This window comes from Papio anubis, chromosome 2 (genome assembly GCF_008728515.1).
Source record: "Papio anubis isolate 15944 chromosome 2, Panubis1.0, whole genome shotgun sequence".
NCBI lineage: Eukaryota > Metazoa > Chordata > Mammalia > Primates > Cercopithecidae > Papio > Papio anubis.
Genome location: NC_044977.1, coordinates 82,816,906 through 82,834,700, shown reverse-complemented (window position 1 = coordinate 82,834,700; position 17,795 = coordinate 82,816,906). Strand labels below are relative to the sequence as shown.

General features: G+C 38.9%; 1 protein-coding gene across 1 annotated transcript in view; it reads right to left on the bottom strand.

Moving 5' to 3' along the window:
- Window positions 1-17,795, bottom strand: part of DNAH12 (dynein axonemal heavy chain 12) — a 255,190-nt gene that overhangs the window by 153,216 nt on the left and 84,179 nt on the right. The window contains exons 20-25 of the mRNA XM_031663269.1: window positions 10,369-10,554; window positions 9,181-9,381; window positions 6,331-6,525; window positions 4,848-4,969; window positions 4,470-4,752; window positions 1,564-1,683 (exon numbers count right to left, since the gene is read on the bottom strand). Coding sequence (XP_031519129.1) covers window positions 1,564-1,683; window positions 4,470-4,752; window positions 4,848-4,969; window positions 6,331-6,525; window positions 9,181-9,381; window positions 10,369-10,554 — 1,107 coding nt within the window. The remainder of the gene's footprint in view (window positions 1-1,563; window positions 1,684-4,469; window positions 4,753-4,847; window positions 4,970-6,330; window positions 6,526-9,180; window positions 9,382-10,368; window positions 10,555-17,795) is intronic.

The following is a 17,795-nucleotide window of genomic DNA, read 5'->3' as shown; positions in this document are numbered from 1 at the left end:
CCAGCATCTAGGAGGCTAAGATGGGAGGATCTTCTTTTTTTTTTGAGACAGAGTCACTGTTGCCCAGGCTGAAGTGGCAGGATCTCAGCTCACTGCAAACTCCGCCTCCTGGGTTCAAGTGATTCTCCTGCCTCAGCCTCCTGAGTAGCTGGGACTACAGGCATGTGCCAATAGGTCTGGCTAATTTTTTGTGTTTTTAGTAGAGACGAGGTTTCACTATGTTAGCCAGGCTGGTCTCGAACCCCTGACCTCAAGTGATCCAACCGCCTCGGTCTCCCAAAGTGTTAGGATTACAGGCGTGAGCCATGGTGCCAGGCCCAAGGTGGGAAGATCATTTGAGGACACGATTTCAAGACCAGCCTGGCAAAGCAGAGAGACCACTGTCTCTATAAAATTTTTTTTTTTTTTTTTTTTGAGACGGAGTCTCGCTCTGTCGCCCAGGCTGGAGTGCAGTGGCTAGATCTCTGCTCACTGCAAGCTCCGCCTCCCGGGTTTACGCCATTCTCCTGCCTCAGCCTCCCGAGTAGCTGGGACTACAGGCGCCCACCACCTCGCCCGGCTAGTTTTTTGTATATTTTAGTAGAGACGGGGTTTCACCATGTTAGCCAGGATGGTCTCGATCCCCTGACCTCGTGATCCGCCCGTCTCGGCCTCCCAAAGTGCTGGGATTACAGGCTTGAGCCACCGCGCCCGGCCTAAAATTTTTTTTTAATTAGCCAGATGTGGTGGTGTGTGCCTGTGGTCCTAGCTATTCAGAGGCTGAGGCAAGAGGATAGCTTGAGCCCAGGAGTGTGAGGTTATACTGAGTTATGACTATGCCATTGCACAGCCTGGGTGACAGAGCAAGACCCTGTCTCTAAATACACACACACACACACACACACACACACACACACACACACGGAGAAATGAATTTTGTGAGTGATTTTGTCTAAGCCCAGTAAAATATTAAGAACAAGTTCTCGGGCCAGGTGCAGTGGCTCATGCCTGTAATTCCAGCACTTTGGGAGGCTAAGGCAGGCGGATCTCCTGAAGTCGGGTGTTCAAGACCAGCCTGACCAACATAGAGAAACCCCATCTCAACTAAAAATACAAAATTAGCCGGGCGTGGTGGCACATGCCTGTAATCTCAGCTACTTGGAACAAGGCTGAGGCAGGAGAATTGCTTGAACCCAGGAGGCAGAGGTTGCAGTGAGCCAAGATCGTGCCATTGCACTCCAGCCTAGGCAACAAGATCATAACTCCATCTCAAAAAAAAAAAAGAACAAGTTCTCAATGAAGTTATAATTTTAAGATTATATATAGAAACTGACAGATATATTGTCTTTGCAAACAATAGATAAGCTAACTAAGAAACATGGGATGGGGTCAGGCACTGTGGCTCATGTCTCTAATCCTAATACTTTGGGAGGTTGAAGTGGGAGGATTTCTTGAGGCCAGGAGTTCAAGACCAGCCTGGACAGCACAGCAAGATCTCATTTCTAAAAACAATAAAATAAAATAAAATAAAATAAAACAAAACCTGGAATGAAGGATGTTACTTAAAAGCAAACAATGCTTTACCTCCGTCCCACCACTTATAACTTCCTGTGTCTCAGATGTCCAGAACATTTGAGAAACACAAAGCACAACTTGGCCAGGCCACTCTCGAACCCAGTCTCTTCTTGCAGATTCTGGATAAGCCTGAACAATTAAAATAAATTTATAACTTTAAAAGGCTGCATGAGAAAAAGTAGCTAAATGTCTAGCAATAGAGAAGTGCAATATTTGGTACCTACATAGGCTAGAATATCATATAGTCATAAAATTGTTAAATGACTAAAAGACTCCCTCCAAATTTTATAATTATTATGTTTTTAAAATATTTATTTATAAAAGAATGGAAAGATAAACACCAACATGTTAATAATGGGCAGATTTAACTGTTGATTCTTCTGGAAGTTGATTTCTATGTAATTTTTATGTTCCTTTGCTGTGGAGAGTTGTCAAGTTTTCCATATAGAATACCTATTACTTCTATCATAATAAAATACAAAAATTTTAGTAAACTTAAAAAAAACTAGTCAAGGCCGGGTGCGGTGGCTCACACCTGTAATCCCAGCACTTTGGGAGGTCGAGGCAATAGATCACCTGAGGTCAGGAGTTCGAGACCAGCCTGGCCAATGTGGTGAAACCCCCCCTCTACTAAAAATACAAAAAAAAATTCACTGGGCATGGTGGCAGGCACCTGAAATCCCAGCTACTGGGGAGGCTGAGGCAGGAGAATCACTTCAACCCAGGAGGCAGAGGTTGCAGTGAGCCGAGATCACGCCACTGCACTCCAACCTGGGTGACAGAGTGAGACTCTGTTTCAAAAACAACAACAACAACAAACTAGTCAAATAGATTATGTATATTGATGCCAAGATTTAATTGAAAAGGAGACTATACAATATAGTTAAAAACTGCACTAATAGTGCCCTTGTATTATTTATCCATAGCTTTTCTGAAAACCTATATGACCAGGGCATATAATTTCACAATTATATATTTGTTCAATTATGTACAATTGAACAATCTGTAGTTTCGAATTCAAGGTATACTTTCATTTCTTCTAACACTTTGATATTCAAAATGCATTTAAATGTATTTATGGAGGGAGAGGTTTAATCTTTTTAAAAATAGCTTTTTTTAACAGTAAATGATTTTAGCAGATCCGAACTGTAAATTGAAAACAACTACAGAATGAATTTTGAAGCTGATGCTAATGCAAATTATATTTTTAATAAAATAAGATCATCTTATATATATAAGAATGTTAAAATAGGATATCAGTATTGTTATAAAATGCTTCTTAGTCATATTTAGAAATAAATGCAAATGATAAGCTGACCTAAGCTTCAAAGAAGGATGAATGGTGACTGAGAGCCATTGCCAGGTACACAGAAGGTCAATTTCTATACTAATTAAGGAAATACTTTCATGGACAATGGTGGTTCTTTCCTATGTGTTTTAGTTTGCTTTGAATCATAAATAGTAAAAGGAGAGAAAAAGTCAAGATTTATCTGTAGGAACACTGAAGCTGAACAGAATAGCCACCACAAGAAGATGAGCTTCATAGGACTCTCGGTGAAAGAAAAAGAACAGTCACTCACATATAGTGAGTTGCTGAATATAAAGCTTCGATGCCTTTTAAAACTATTCTACTACTTTACAACTGCTCCTTTGTGGTCCTAAAGGCAGAAATACATGTGTTTATCATTCAAGATTAGGTTAACTGAATTAACATAAGTGAGATACACGTAGTGCCAAGTGTTATCTTTCTTTCAAATTTATTACATAGCCCCCTTTAATGTTTGTTCATCTTATTTGAGTTCTTAAGTAGTTGTTTAAGTGTAAAATGCAGTACATGAACTAGGTCACGCATTTACCACTCATATCTGAAGAGAACTGTCCTGCAGATCCACATGTGCTAATGTGCAGGATTGTTTGCCTATGAAACATATCCACTAGCCTAGCTCATAGCATTTCAATTTTAATATATCTAAAATTGAGCTCTTGATCTTCCCCTAAGCCTCCACAAACCTGCTTCTCCTCCAGGAATCACCCAGAGTAAATGCCACCCATATGTTCAAATCAGAAGCCTAAAAGTGATTGTATTCTACAACCAGTTCATCATTAAGACCTGTTGAAATTAACTACAAAATTTATTTATAATATTCTACTTTGCTCCATATCTTCTGCCATTTGCCTAGAAACAGACCACATCTTTTTTCCTTTATTTTTGGTTTTTATTTTTTGAACCTGAATCTCTGGCAAACCAGCCCACATCATCTTTCATCTGAACTAATCTGAGTCTCCTAATTTGCCTTCCTGTTTTCACACCTCCACTAATCTATTCTTTATACCATAGCCATAGTGGTATAAAAATATAAATCAGACTATGTCTCTTCCCTGATTAAAATATTTAGATGGTGTTCCATTGCATTTAAAATAAGATGCAAACTCCTAACTGCCTTCCTTTCCAACCTCATGTCACTTTACTCTCCACTCTGCTTACTCTATCCAGACATATTTGTCTTCTTTCAGGATCTCCCAAATCCCCAGTTCTCTCTGATCCCAGGGCCTTTACATAGGATACCTAGATGCTCTCTCACTTGCTCTTTACCTGGCTAATTCCTACCTATCCTTTGTATCTCAGTTTCAACATCACCTCCTCTAATAGCCTATCACTGGACCTTCCCCCATTCTAAATTATATACCTCTTATTTTTCTCTCTCATAATACCTTTCCTCTTTTATAACAATCATATACTATTATCAATTCATAGCAATATCATTATATTAATAATAATGTTAGAAACAAAGAAGTAAATAAAATAAATGATTTAAAATAGTAAGAACTTTAAGTGTCAATTTACTGGTTTTCAAAACCTCTTAAACAAAGCATTTGCAGAATATAGGGTATACATCAAATCCTAGAAAACACACCAGCCTGGCTGCAGCGATCACATCATGAATACTCCGGAGCATTAGGTCTTCCACTTGAATGAGCCACTTTTCCACAGCACCCCGCGCTGCAGACGTGGAAATGAGTGCAATCAGCTCCACTCGCTCGCTCTCAGAGCTATACATGGCTTTAATGTCCAAATTGGGAAGGAACTCCAATTTAGCAATGCCCTCAAAGCATTTTTTTAAATGTGGCTGAACTCTAAGAGGATCTTTAGTCTCTGATAAAATCTCTAACATTTCATCGTTAGATAAGAAGAAAAACCTAGGGAAAAACATGCAAATACAAAAGTTTTAGTTATAATTCATCACACATAAGAAAATGCTTTTAATTACAGCACAATTGATTGTCTATCATACCGAGGGAAGAAAAGACGTTTCTTTTCAAGATATGCATTAAGACCTTTCATGATTTTCTCCAAAAGTTCATTGCAGTTCTGCAGTTTTTCCAATAAACCTGTTAAAGAAGTGGCAGCAAGAACCTAAACGAGACACACTCATTCAAGTCAGCACTTTTATGCCAGATATAAGACTTAAATATCAATCTATACTATACATTAAAATCTTTTAATGTTAAAAGGTTTACCAAAAAAGTCAAAGGTTTATAAAATTTGCAGTGAAATTTTTTGTAATGTAAAAACTATTAAAATTCAATGAGTTATAAATATTTATCCAAGGACACTAGTTAAAATGACAAGTTGTGATTGTCATGCATATTGTCATTTCTCCTATATTATTTCGAATGATGTGAGAAAAGTCTGTTTGGCTGGTGCTCGATTTAATTCTTACTTTTACTACTGTCAACCATAAATGTAACAATCTACAGCAAGGAGTTGGCAAACTATATCCTGCAGACCAAATCCAGCCTGCTGTCAGTTTTTGTATGGGTTGTAAGCTAAAAATTATTTTTACACTTTTGGAAGTTAAGAAAATCAAGAGAAGAATATTTTGTGACATATAAAAATGTCAGTGTCCATAAAATTTTATTGCAGCACAGAAACAGTCATTCATTTTCGTATTATCTCTGGCTGCTTTCTCACTGCAACAGCAACAGAATTGAGTAGCTGCAAAAAATACCTGTCCTGCACAGCCTAAAATATTTACTACTTGGCCCTTAGCAGAAAAAAATTGCTGACCTCTGATCTACAAGAAATCATGTTTCACAAAGATTCTAAAGTGAACAGGTAAAGCAAAATCCTTAACACTCATGAATTTCAGTGCACTACTGACTCGCAGTAAGTCCAGCACAGCTAGTTTTTCATTCAGCATGGGAATAAATTGTTATTTCTTAAATTGAATGCCAGATGAAAAAGTGGATGCATATCTATGAACTATGTGCACTGTGTGTATGAAAAATATATAGTCTGTTTTTCAACATTTACTGGGAAAGACATAGGAATTGAAACCAATGGAGAGAACAGCAGATTCTTCCCCATCACTCCGAGTATACAGAGTCACTAGTAGAATGTCAGCTGAGTCACCTACACTATTCATTCTGTCTCCCTCTCTCTTGTTCTCACTCTCTCCTCTCTCCATTTGATTTGATTTATCTATTTATTTTATGAGGAGGAGAGCAGTGCGTGTTTATAGTAGAAGGCGTGTGAATCAGATGTACATTTGAAGCAACTCCACCAGGTATACTAAAGAGTAACAAGCAGTGTATCTTATTAATTGAAAAGTAAACTTATTTTAATACTTTTATGCTTTCTCATATTTTTCTGAACTTTCCAGTTTGTATACAATGAGCAAGTTTAATTTTTATAATCAGAAAAAAGTCACATGTTTTACTTAATTTCCAAAAACAAAGGTTCACCTACTGTGAGAGAGAAAACAAACACTTCACCTTTGGATCTTTTGCACAAAACTTCATGATATCCCTCCAATGTCTGTCTACTGTCTGAAATTGACGCCCTTCTTCTGGCATCTGTTGCATAATATCCTCAGAACAAAAGATGGGCTCTAAGTACAGCCATTGAGCTTGCACTTTTAACCATTCATCAATTGTTTCTTGTATTCGAATCAAGCGGTCCTCCCAGGCCTTAATGAAAAGTATACTGCACTAAATTCTAGTTATTAAAGAAAGGTTATAAATTATAGCAAGGAAAATACATTTTAAATTTACCATTATTTTTAAATAAGTGCAAACATCTTACAGCTTAAGGTTACTTATGTATGTCTCACAAAGGCTTAAAAAAAATTCTAAGAGGTCTGAGGTTTTCCTAAATCACTGGAACTCACAATTGGAAATGACTGTAACGTTATTTTTATTTTTATTTTTTATTATACTTTAAGTTCTAGGGTACATGTGGATAACGTGCAGGTTTGTTACATATGTATACCTGTGCCATGTTGGCGTGCTGCACCCATCAACTCGTCAGCACCCATCAACTCATCATTTATATCAGGTATAACTCCCAATGCAATCCCTCCCCGTGATAGGCCCCGGTGTGTGATGTTCCCCTTCCTGAGTCCAAGTGATCTCATTGTTCAGTTCCCACCTATGAGTGAGAACATGCAGTGTTTGGTTTTCTGTTCTTGCGATAGTTTGCTGAGAATGATGGTTTCCAGCTGCATCCATGTCCCTACAAAGGACACAAACTCATCCTTTTTTATGGCTGCATAGTATTCCATGGTGTATATGTGCCACATTTTCTTAATCCAGTCTGTCACTGACGGACATTTGGGTTGATTCCAAGTCTGTGCTATTGTGAATAGTGCTGCAATAAACATACGTGTGCATGTGTCTTTATAGCAGCATGATTTATAATCCTTTGGGTATATACCCAGTAATGGGATGGCTGGGTCATATGGTACTTCTAGTTCTAGATCCTTGAGGAATCGCCATACTGTTTTCCATAATGGTTGAACTAGTTTACAGTTCCACCAACAGTGCAAAAGTGTTCCTATTTCTCCACATCCTCTCCAGCACCTGTTGTTTCCTGACTTTTTAATGATTGCCATTCTAACTGGTGTGAGATGGTATCTCATTGTGGTTTTGATTTGCATTTCTCTGATGGCCAGTGATGATGAGCATTTTTTCATGTGTCTGTTGGCTGTATGAATGTCTTCTTTTGAGAACTGTCTGTTCATATCCTTTGCCCACTTTTCGATGGGGTTGTTTGTTTTTTTCTTGTAAATTTGTTTGAGTTCTTTGTAGGTTCTGGATATTAGCCCTTTGTCAGATGAGTAGATTGCAAAAATTTTCTCCCATTCTGTAGGTTGCCTGTAACGTTATTTTTATCAGTTTCCTAATCTCTAGATGAGCCATCTGGAGTCCCAAAACCATCCAAGAATATATCCTGCTCTACAGCAGTGGTTATCAACCACGGGCAATTTTGCCTCCCACCCCAGGGAACATTTGACAATGTCTGTAGACATTTTTGGTTGTCACAACTGATGGGGGAAGATGCTACTAATGTCTAGTGGGTAGAGGCCAGAGATGCAGTTACACAAACTATAATGTACAAGACAGCCTCCCATCACAGAGAATTATAGAGCCCAAAATATCAACAGTGACAGGTTGAGAAATCCTGCTATCAACACAATTTGGAGAAAAGTGAACTGAAATGAAAAATAAAATGAAATAAGCCTCCTTATTCTCATAGATCCCCTAGAAATGACAAGATATTTCATTAGCCAAAGACCATTAATATAATATCTCTCTTTGGTTCTTAAATATATGCCTAAGGTCTAAGTGTCAAGAGATTAAGTCCATATCTTCGATTTTTAAAAAAATCTCTAAGACAGCTTTTAAATTTGTCTTCTAAATTCTTCTTGTTAGACAAGTAAATTTCTACAAAAAAGTAATATCTTATCAGGAAAGGCTAGGTTAGCCTGCTTCTTGGGATAATGTCCAGCCTTATGTTCTCTTGGAAGAACATTACTCTGTTTTCTCCAAATAATGACAGCCAAAATCTTCTATAAAACACGATTTATGCTCATATTAAAACCAAATTGCCTCAGTTTGAACCCCAGCTCTGTCACTTATTAGCTAGATGAACTTAGGAAAATTACCTATCCTATATGTTGGTTTCCTTGTCTATGAATACAGATAATAATAGTGCCTACTTTGAAGGCCTGCTGCAGGGATCAAGTGGGTTAATAAGTGTAAAGTTCCTAAAGCAGCATCTGAAACATAGTTTGAAATCAATTGATATCAGGGTAAAAAATCCAGTTGTCTTTCCCCAATTTATATAGGCCCCAGTTAGAACAGTTTTCATATCCAATAAGAAATGAAATAATCTTGGAGCCTCAAATACCATTCGTTTTTCTCAAGGGAACAATAATTCATTAAATACTCTAAAAGATCCTCATGCTAGCTGTTTACAACTATAATTAAAGCATAGTTACTACAAGTTTCAAGAATGCAGCATAAAACAAGGTTTAGGTTTTCTTAAGTTAGAATAAGTAATACCACCTGTTTTCCTCTTGAGTCTATCACTGCCATTGGAGAAGATTTTAATAAGACATTTTTCTTTTAAAAATCATTTATGTCTCAGATGTATATATTTCTATATTAAATTTTGAATATCATTTTGTATTTTATGAAATAAAATATCAAGATTATAGGTCTATGATTTGAATAAACACTTAAAAAGCCATTCAATCGGCTACTTATTACCATGAGAGCATATATGTAACAGGATTGCAATCTGTATAAATGACCAAGAGCTGATTATTATATTTAACACACCTTGATCTCATGTTCAAACGGTTTGATGAAAGGTGAGCCTCTCATTGTCTGAGTTTTTATAATTTGATCATCAAGGATGGCCTGAATCTCATCCACTGAAGAAAGAATACAAACTCCAGTGTCACGATATAGACTTATATGAAAAGCAATATCATCCCAAGTTCCTATCATTGTATTCATGGCTTTCTCTAATGAAAATTCCTAAAAGGAAGGAATGAAGAAAGAATGGGAGGGTGAAGAAAGGATCTTATTTACTATATTGACTTTCCCTAGTGAATTCAGTAAGCATTTGATGTATTACATTATCATTTCCTTAAGATAATCTGTGACTACAGTATAACTTTTTAAGTTAGAAGTTTTTTCAACAATTTAAAAATTCCTAAGAAGAACGATTACATAGTTTTAAAAAATTCACTTGCTATGAAAACTACTGCTGTCAATATTAAAAATGGACAAGAGAATAAAATACCTGTAGGACTTTCTCTGAAGTAGCCTTTCTACAGGCAGTCCATAGTCTGAAGATGTTTTCTGTGTACTTCAAGAACCCATTCTTTAGGGCCATACTTACCCTGCTAGAACACACACATATCACATGCCACACATACAACAGTACTCTTAATGAAAAAATTATGTACCAACACTAGCACATCATCCAACAGCATCAGAATGTGGCAGAATTAAGAGGAGGTCAAAGGAGTCATTTCTCATCTGGATTCAGGACAAGTAAGCACACACTTTGTTGGGGGGAAAAGAGTGTTTTGTTTTTGAGACAGAGTTTTGCTCTTTTCGCCCAGGCTGCAGTGCAGTGGCATAATCTCAACTCACTGCAACCTCCACCTCCCAGGTTCAAATAATTCTCCCGCCTCAGCCTCCCGAGTAGCTGGGATTACAGGCACCCACCACCATGCCCAGCTAATTTCTGTATTTTTATTAGAGACAGGGTTTTGCTGTGTTGGCCAGGCTCGTTTTGAACTCCTGACCTCAGGTGATCTGCCCACCTCAGCCTCCCAAAGTGCTGGGATTACAGGCGTGAGCTACCATGCCCGGCTGGAGAGTGGTATTCTATTACTCTCCCCCACCACCTCCCGTTGCTATCCAGTACTGTACACATTCAACCCCAACAAAAACTATGATTACTTGATTAACAAAGTCATCACATAAAGTATTTCAGTTGATCTTTATGTTTACCTTGCTTGCACCTGCACTTATCACTTCAAATTGTTCCAAGTATGGGGTAAGGTTTAATTTTAAAACTTTTCTCAGTGTAGTTCCAGAGTCTGGAGTCAAGTCATAGCCTACAATTTCTGACATCTGTTTCCAATGACGAGCTCTCATTCCTGGATTGCACAGAATGGAAACAGTAGGAATATATTCCTAATGGCAAAAATATAAACAAAATGAGTCACTCATTTGACTTCCACACACATAGATTCCATAGATGAAGCCTTGATGGTATAAGGATCACATTTCTTCAGTTTATTTAATACATTTCTATCAGTACAATCAAAACAGCAATTAGATTTGGAAGGAGAGAGATACTAAGAAAATGAACCTAAAGTTCACCTGCAAAAATAAGCATGTAAAAATAGGCAGGAAAATTATAAGAGTAAAAAAGAAGAATGAAGGGCCAGACGCAATGGTTCATGCCTGTAATCCCAGCACTTTGGGAGGCTGGGGTGGGAGGATTGCTTGAGCCCAGGAATTTGAGGTTACAGTGAGCTAAGACTGCAAACTGCACTCCAGCGTGGGTGACAGAGTGAGGCCTTGTCTCTATTTAGGAAAAAAAAAAAAAAAAAGTATTATTTCAGAAATTCAAATTCATTATACTATTTGCAGAAATATATAATATATAGTTATAAACACACGGACATAGCATGAATGGGGAAAATATCTGTGCCAAAATCCCAAAATGTAACAATGTTTTATCTCTGCTGAGTGACCCCTGCCTTGGCCTCCCAAAGTGCTGGGATTACAGGTATGAATCACCATGCCTGGCTCCCTATTTTATATTTATATGAGTCATGTTTTAACTTTGTAAAAGTAATAACTTAATATGGTAAATTTTTTTAAATTGGAGGACCATAAACTAGCACACTTTTTGTTTTGCTTAGTTAAGGACTTTGTTTTAACCTTCCATTGGTTATCACCATCATGTTTTTGCTTTTCATCACATATTCCCTAGAATTTGTCAGAACATAATATAACAGGCACTTAGTAAGTATTTTTTAAATAAATGAAGTTTTAACATCTAAAAAGTAGAAAGAACATACTCTTTATTTATTTATTTAGACAGAGTCTTGCTCCGTCGCCCAAGCTGGAGTGCAGTGATGCGATCTCGGCTCATTGCAACCTCCACCTTCTAGATTCAAGAGATTCTCCTGCCTCATCCTCCCAAGTAACTGGGACTACAGCCTCCTGATTAGCCTCCTGAGTAGCTGGACCACACAAAAGTGAAAAAACTCTAAGCAGATGAGCAGACAGTAAGAGAATCAGACTTCCACATCTGCAATGCCCCTCCCTCTATTCTGTCAGGTACCAAGAGGGCAGAAAATTTCCCCCCAACTCACTGTTTCTATCCTGATAAGAACAAGGTCAAAGTGGACAATCAGCTACCCCACCACCCTGGATTCCCTAGCAGGAGATCTGTCCTGCCTTAAACCACAGGAAGCATCCCCAGTGCCTGAAAGGATAAATAATTCCTGAGGACAAGCAGAGACAAAGGGAGGAGGTAGGACTACCATCCCCAGCCCTGGAAACGTTACTCTGTAAGCCACAGGAGATGCCAAATCAGAGTGGCTGTTCTGCAGCACCACACTGTAGGAGGTTTGTCCCACAGGTCCCCTGGGCACAAACTCCTAGCCAGCTTCCCACATTGCCAGAATATAACCTGTGGTACTGTCCCCATTCAGTAAGGGCAGCGCTCCCATCAGGTACTAGAGCCAAGCCAAACCTGGGCTTAAGGTGCCACTTGGAGCAGAAAAGGAAGCAGTGACCTAGCAGTACAGAAACTCTAAGCAAATATATCCAATATAAACCAAAACAAGCCAGAGAAGAAACACTGGAATAAATAATACTCCAATGCAAAGACACTGATGTACAACCAGCAAAAACAACAGCAAACAGGGAACCATGATCTCCACAAACAGAAGAAGCAAACAACCAGTAAATGACTCTGACAAGACAGTGATACATGAGCTCTCTGACCAAAAATAAACAACTAAATTCCTAACCAGACTGATTAACAAAAAGGAGAGAAAATTAAAATAATCAATATTGAGAATTAAAAAGGAGTTAGCACTATAGAATCTACAGACATTTAAAAGATAATGAATGTTATTAGCAACTTTATGGCGACAAAATCAATGACTTAGAAGAAATGGACAAATTCCTTAAAAAATACAATCTACCAAAATTAAACACAAAATCTGAATAGCCCCTATATCTATTAAAGAAATTATCTTTTCCTTCCTCTAGAGGGGGAATTGGCACAGGACTTGCTTCAGCCAATGTAACGTGGGTGGATATGAAGTATTTCACTCACAGCTGAGTAGAAGATCTAAACTTAGGTACATGGTTTAGCTCAGCCCTTGCTCTTTCTCTATAACGCGAGATTGGCCCACATTAGCTCAGGGCACAGCCTGTGTCCTGGAACTTATAAAACTCAGGAGCAGAACAGGACTGCAACTGGAAGCAGAGACTCAGCTAACCTGTGGTCCTCATGGAATATGAAGAAGAAATAAATTAGTACTTGAGAAATATATATAGAGAGAGTCTGTTTTCAAAACCTTTCCTACAAACAAAACGTCAGGCTAAATGGTTTCACGAGTGAATGTTTCTCTAAAATAAGAAAGAAATAATACCAATTTATAAAAAACTCTTCCAGAAAATAGAGAAAATAAAACTTCCCAATTTGTTTTATAAGGCCAACATAACCCTGATACCAAAATCTGACAAAGACATTACAAGAAAACTAAGACCAAGATCCTTCCTGAACATAATCTCAAATATCCTAAATAAAATATGAACAAATAACAAACTATAAGAGTATTAGAAAAAAATATTTTGGCATGGGGAAGGCATTTTAAACTACAGTTCAGAACCCAACAGCCATAAAGGAAAAGAATAAAAATAATTACATAAAAATAAAAGGCTTCTGCCAGGCAAAAGCTATCATAAGCAAGGTTAAAAAGCAAATAATAAATATTCATATCACAGACAAAGCCTAATCTATATACACAGGAAAAGAAATCAGTAAGAAAAAGGTCAATAATTCAACAGAAAAACAGGCAGAGGTAAGTTAAAACAGTTTACAGGAAAAGAAATATAAAACACTCTTAAATATATGAAATAGATGAAAATATGCTTAAAATTTTACTTGCAATAAGAGAAATGAAAATTCTCCTAGTAGAGTAGCAAAAACCTAAAGTTTTATGATATTTTGTTATGAAGGTTGGTGAGAGTATATATTGGTATAACCTGTACGGAGGGTAATTCAACTGTTGATTTTAACTTGGCATTTACTCTTCCACAGTTTACCCTGCAGTCCCACCTTCAAACACATGCAATTTACACACACATACACACATTAGTCACATATTATATAGGTGTGAAAAAAATGAAGAAGCGGCCGGGCGCGGTGGCTCAAGCCTGTAATCCCAGCACTTTGGGAGGCCGACACAGGCGGATCACGAGGTCAGGAGATCGAGACCATCCTGGCTAACACGGTGAAACCCCGTCTCTACTAAAAAATACAAAAAACTAGCCGGGCGAGGTGGCGGGCGCCTGTAGTCCCAGCTACTCGGGAGGCTGAGGCAGGAGAATGGCGTGAACCCGGGAGGCGGAGCTTGCAGTGAGCCGAGATCGCGCCACTGCACTCCAGCCTGGGCGACAGAGCCAGACTCCGTCTCAAAAAAAAAAAGAAGAAGAAGCTCCCTATATATAACAAGAAAAGGTCTCCAAGATAAATTAAGCAAAACAAGGAAAGAAAATAGCGGAAGCAGTTCCAAGATGGCCAAATAGGAAGAGTTCCAGGCTACAGCTCCCAGCGTGAGTGACACAGAAGATGGGTGATTTCTGCATTTCCAACCAAGTTACTGGGTTCATCTCACTGTGGCGTATCAGACAGTGGGTGCAGCCCACCAAGCGAGAGTTGAAGCAGGGCGAGGCATCGCCTCACCCAGGAAGTGCAAGGAGTAAGGGAATTCCCTTTCCTAGCCAAGGGAAACCATGACACACAGCACCTGGAAAATCGGGTCACTCCCATCCAAATACTGCACTTTTCCAAGGGTCTTAGCAAACGGCACATCAGGTGATTATATACGCCTGGCTCAGAGGTTCCCACGCCCACAGGGCCTCCCTCATTGCTAGCACAGCAGTCTGAGATCTAACTGCAAGGTGGCAGGGAGGCTGGGGGAGGGGCACCCACCATTGCTGAGGCTTGAGTAGGTAAACAAAGTGGCCAGGAAGCTTGAACTGGGTGGAGCCCACTGCAGCTCAAGGAGGCCTGCCTGCCTCTGTAGACTCCACCTCTGGGGTCAGGGCATAGCCAAATAAAAGGCAGCAGAAACCTCTGCAGATTTAAATGTCTCTGTCTGACAGCTTTGAAGAGAGTAGTGGTTCTCCCAGCATGGAGTTTGAGATCTGATAACGGTCAGACTGCCTCCTCAAGTGGGTCCCTGAGACCCCCGTAGCCTAACTGGGAGGCATCCCCCAGTAGGGGCAGACTGACACCTCACACGGCCAGGTACCCCTCTGAGACGAAGCTTCCAGAGGAACGATCAGGCAGCAGCATTTGCTGTTCAACAATATTCACTCTTCTGAAGCCTCTGCTGCTGATACCCAGGCAAACAGGGTCTGGAGTGGACCTCCAGCAAACTCCAACAGACCTGCAGCTGAGGGTCCTGACCATTAGAAGGAAAACTAACAAACAGAAAGGACATCCACACCAAAACCCCATCTGTATGTCACCATCATCAAAGACCAAAGGTAGATAAAACCACGAAGATGGGGAAAAAACAGAACAGAAAAGCTGAAAATTCTAAAATTTGGAGTGCCTCTCTCCCTTCAAAGGAATGCAGCTCCTCACCAGCAATGGAACAAAGCTGGATGGAGAATGACTTCGACAAGTTGAGAGAAGAAGGCTTCAGATGATCAAACTTCTCTGAGCTAAAGGAGGAAGTTTGAACCCATCTCAAAGAAGCTAAAAACCTTGAAAAAAGATTAGACAAATGGTTAACTAGAATAACCAATGTAGAGAAGTCCTTAAATGACCTGGTAGAGCTGAAAACCATGACACAAGAACTACGTGATAAATGCACAAGATTCAGTAACCGATTCGATCAACTGGAAGAAAGGGTATCAGTAATTGAAGATGAAATGAATGAAATGAAGCAAGAAGAGAAGTTTAGAGAAAAAAGAGTAAAATGAAATGAACAAAGCCTCCAAGAAATATGTGACTATGTGAAAAGACCAAATCTACGTCTGACTGGTGTACCTGAAAGTGACAGGGAGAATGGAACCAAGTTGGAAAACACTATTCAGGATATTATCCATGAGAACTTCCCCAACCCAGCAAGGCTGGCCAACATTCAAACTCAGGAAATACAGAGAACACCACAAAGATGCACCTCAAGAAGAGCAACTCCAAGACACATAATTGTCAGATTCACCAAAGTTGAAATGAAGGAAAAAATGTTAAAGGCAGCCAGAGAGAAAGGTCGGGTTACCCACAAAGGAAAGCCCATCAGACTAACAGCAGATCTCTTGGCAGAAACTCTACAAGCCAGAAGAGAGTGGGGGCCAACATTCAACATTCTTAAAGAAAAGAATTTTCAACTCAAAACTTCATATCTAGCCAAACTAAGTTTCATAAGTGAGGGAGAAATAAAATCCTTTACAGACAAGCAAATGCTGAGAGATTTTGTCACTACCAGGCCTGCCATACAAAAGCTCCTGAAGGAAGCACTAAACATGGAAAGGAACAACTGGTACCAGCCACTGCAAAAACATGCCAAATGTAAAGACCATCAATGCTAGGAAGAAACTGCAACAACTAACGAGCAAAATAACCAGCTAATATCATAATGACAGGATCAAATTCACATATAACAATATTAACCTTAAACATAAATGGGCTAAATGCTCCAATTAAAAGACACAGACTGGCAAATTGGATAGAGTTAAGACCCATCAGTGTGCTGTATTCAGGAGACCCATCTCACGTGCAGAGACACACACAGGCTCAAAATAAAGGGATGGAGGAAGATCTACCAAGCAAATGGAAAACAAAAAAAAGGCAAGGGTTGCAATCCTAGTCTCTGATAAAACAGACTTTAAACCAAAAAAGATCAAAAGAGACAAAGAAGGCCATTACATAACGGTAAAGGGATCAATTCAACAAGAAGAGCTAACTAACTATCCTAAATATATAGGCACCCAATACAGGTGCACCCAGATTCATAAAGCAAGTCCTTAGAAACTTACAAAGAGACTTAGACTCACACACAATAATAAGGGGAGACTTTAACACCCCACTGTCAACGTTAGACAGATCAACGAGACAGAAAGTTAACAAGGATATCCAGGAATTGAACTCAGCTCTGCAGCAAGCAGACCTAATAGACATCTACACAACTCTCCACCCCAAATCAACAGAATATACATTCTTCTCAGCACCACGTCGCACTTATTCCAAAATTGACCACATAGTTGGAAGTAAAGCACTCCTCAGCAAATGTAAAAAACAGAAATTATAACAAACTGTCTCTCAGACCTCAGTGCAATAAAACTAGAACTCAGAATTAAGAAACTCACTTAAAACCGCTCAACTACATGGAAACTGAACAACCTGCTCCTGAATGACTACCGGGTACATAACGAAATGAAGGCAGAGATAAAGATGTTCTTTGAAACAAAGATACAACATACCAGAATCTCTGGGACACATTTAAAGCAGTGTGTAGAGGGAAATTTATAGCACTAAATGCCCATAAGAGAAAGCAGGAAAGATCTAAAATTGACACCCTAACATCACAATTAAAAGAACTAGAGAAGCAAGAGCAAACGCATTCAAAAGCTAGCAGAAGGCAAGAAATAACTAAGATCAGAGCAGAACTGAAGGTGATAGAGCCACAAAGAAACCCTACAAAAAATCAATGAATCCAGGAGCTTGTTTTTTGCAAAGATCAACAAAATTGATAGACTGCTAGCAAGACTAATAAAGAAGAAAAGAGAGAAGAATCAAAAGATGCAATAAAAAATGATAAAGGGGATATCACCACCGACCCCACAGAAATACAAACTACCATCAGAGAATACTGCAAACACCTCTACGCAAATAAACTAGAACACCTAGAAGAAATGGATAAATTCCTAGACACATACACCCTCCCAAAACTAAACCAGGAAGAAGTTGAATCCCTGAATAGCCCAATAACAGGCTCTGAAATTGAGGCAATAATTAATAGCCTATCAACCAAAAAAATTCCAGGACCAGATGGATTCACAGCCGAATTCTACCAGAGGTACAAGGAGGAGCTGGTACCATTCCTTCTGAAACTATTCCAATCAATAGAAGAAGAGGGAATCCTCCCTAACTCATTTTATGAGGCCAACAT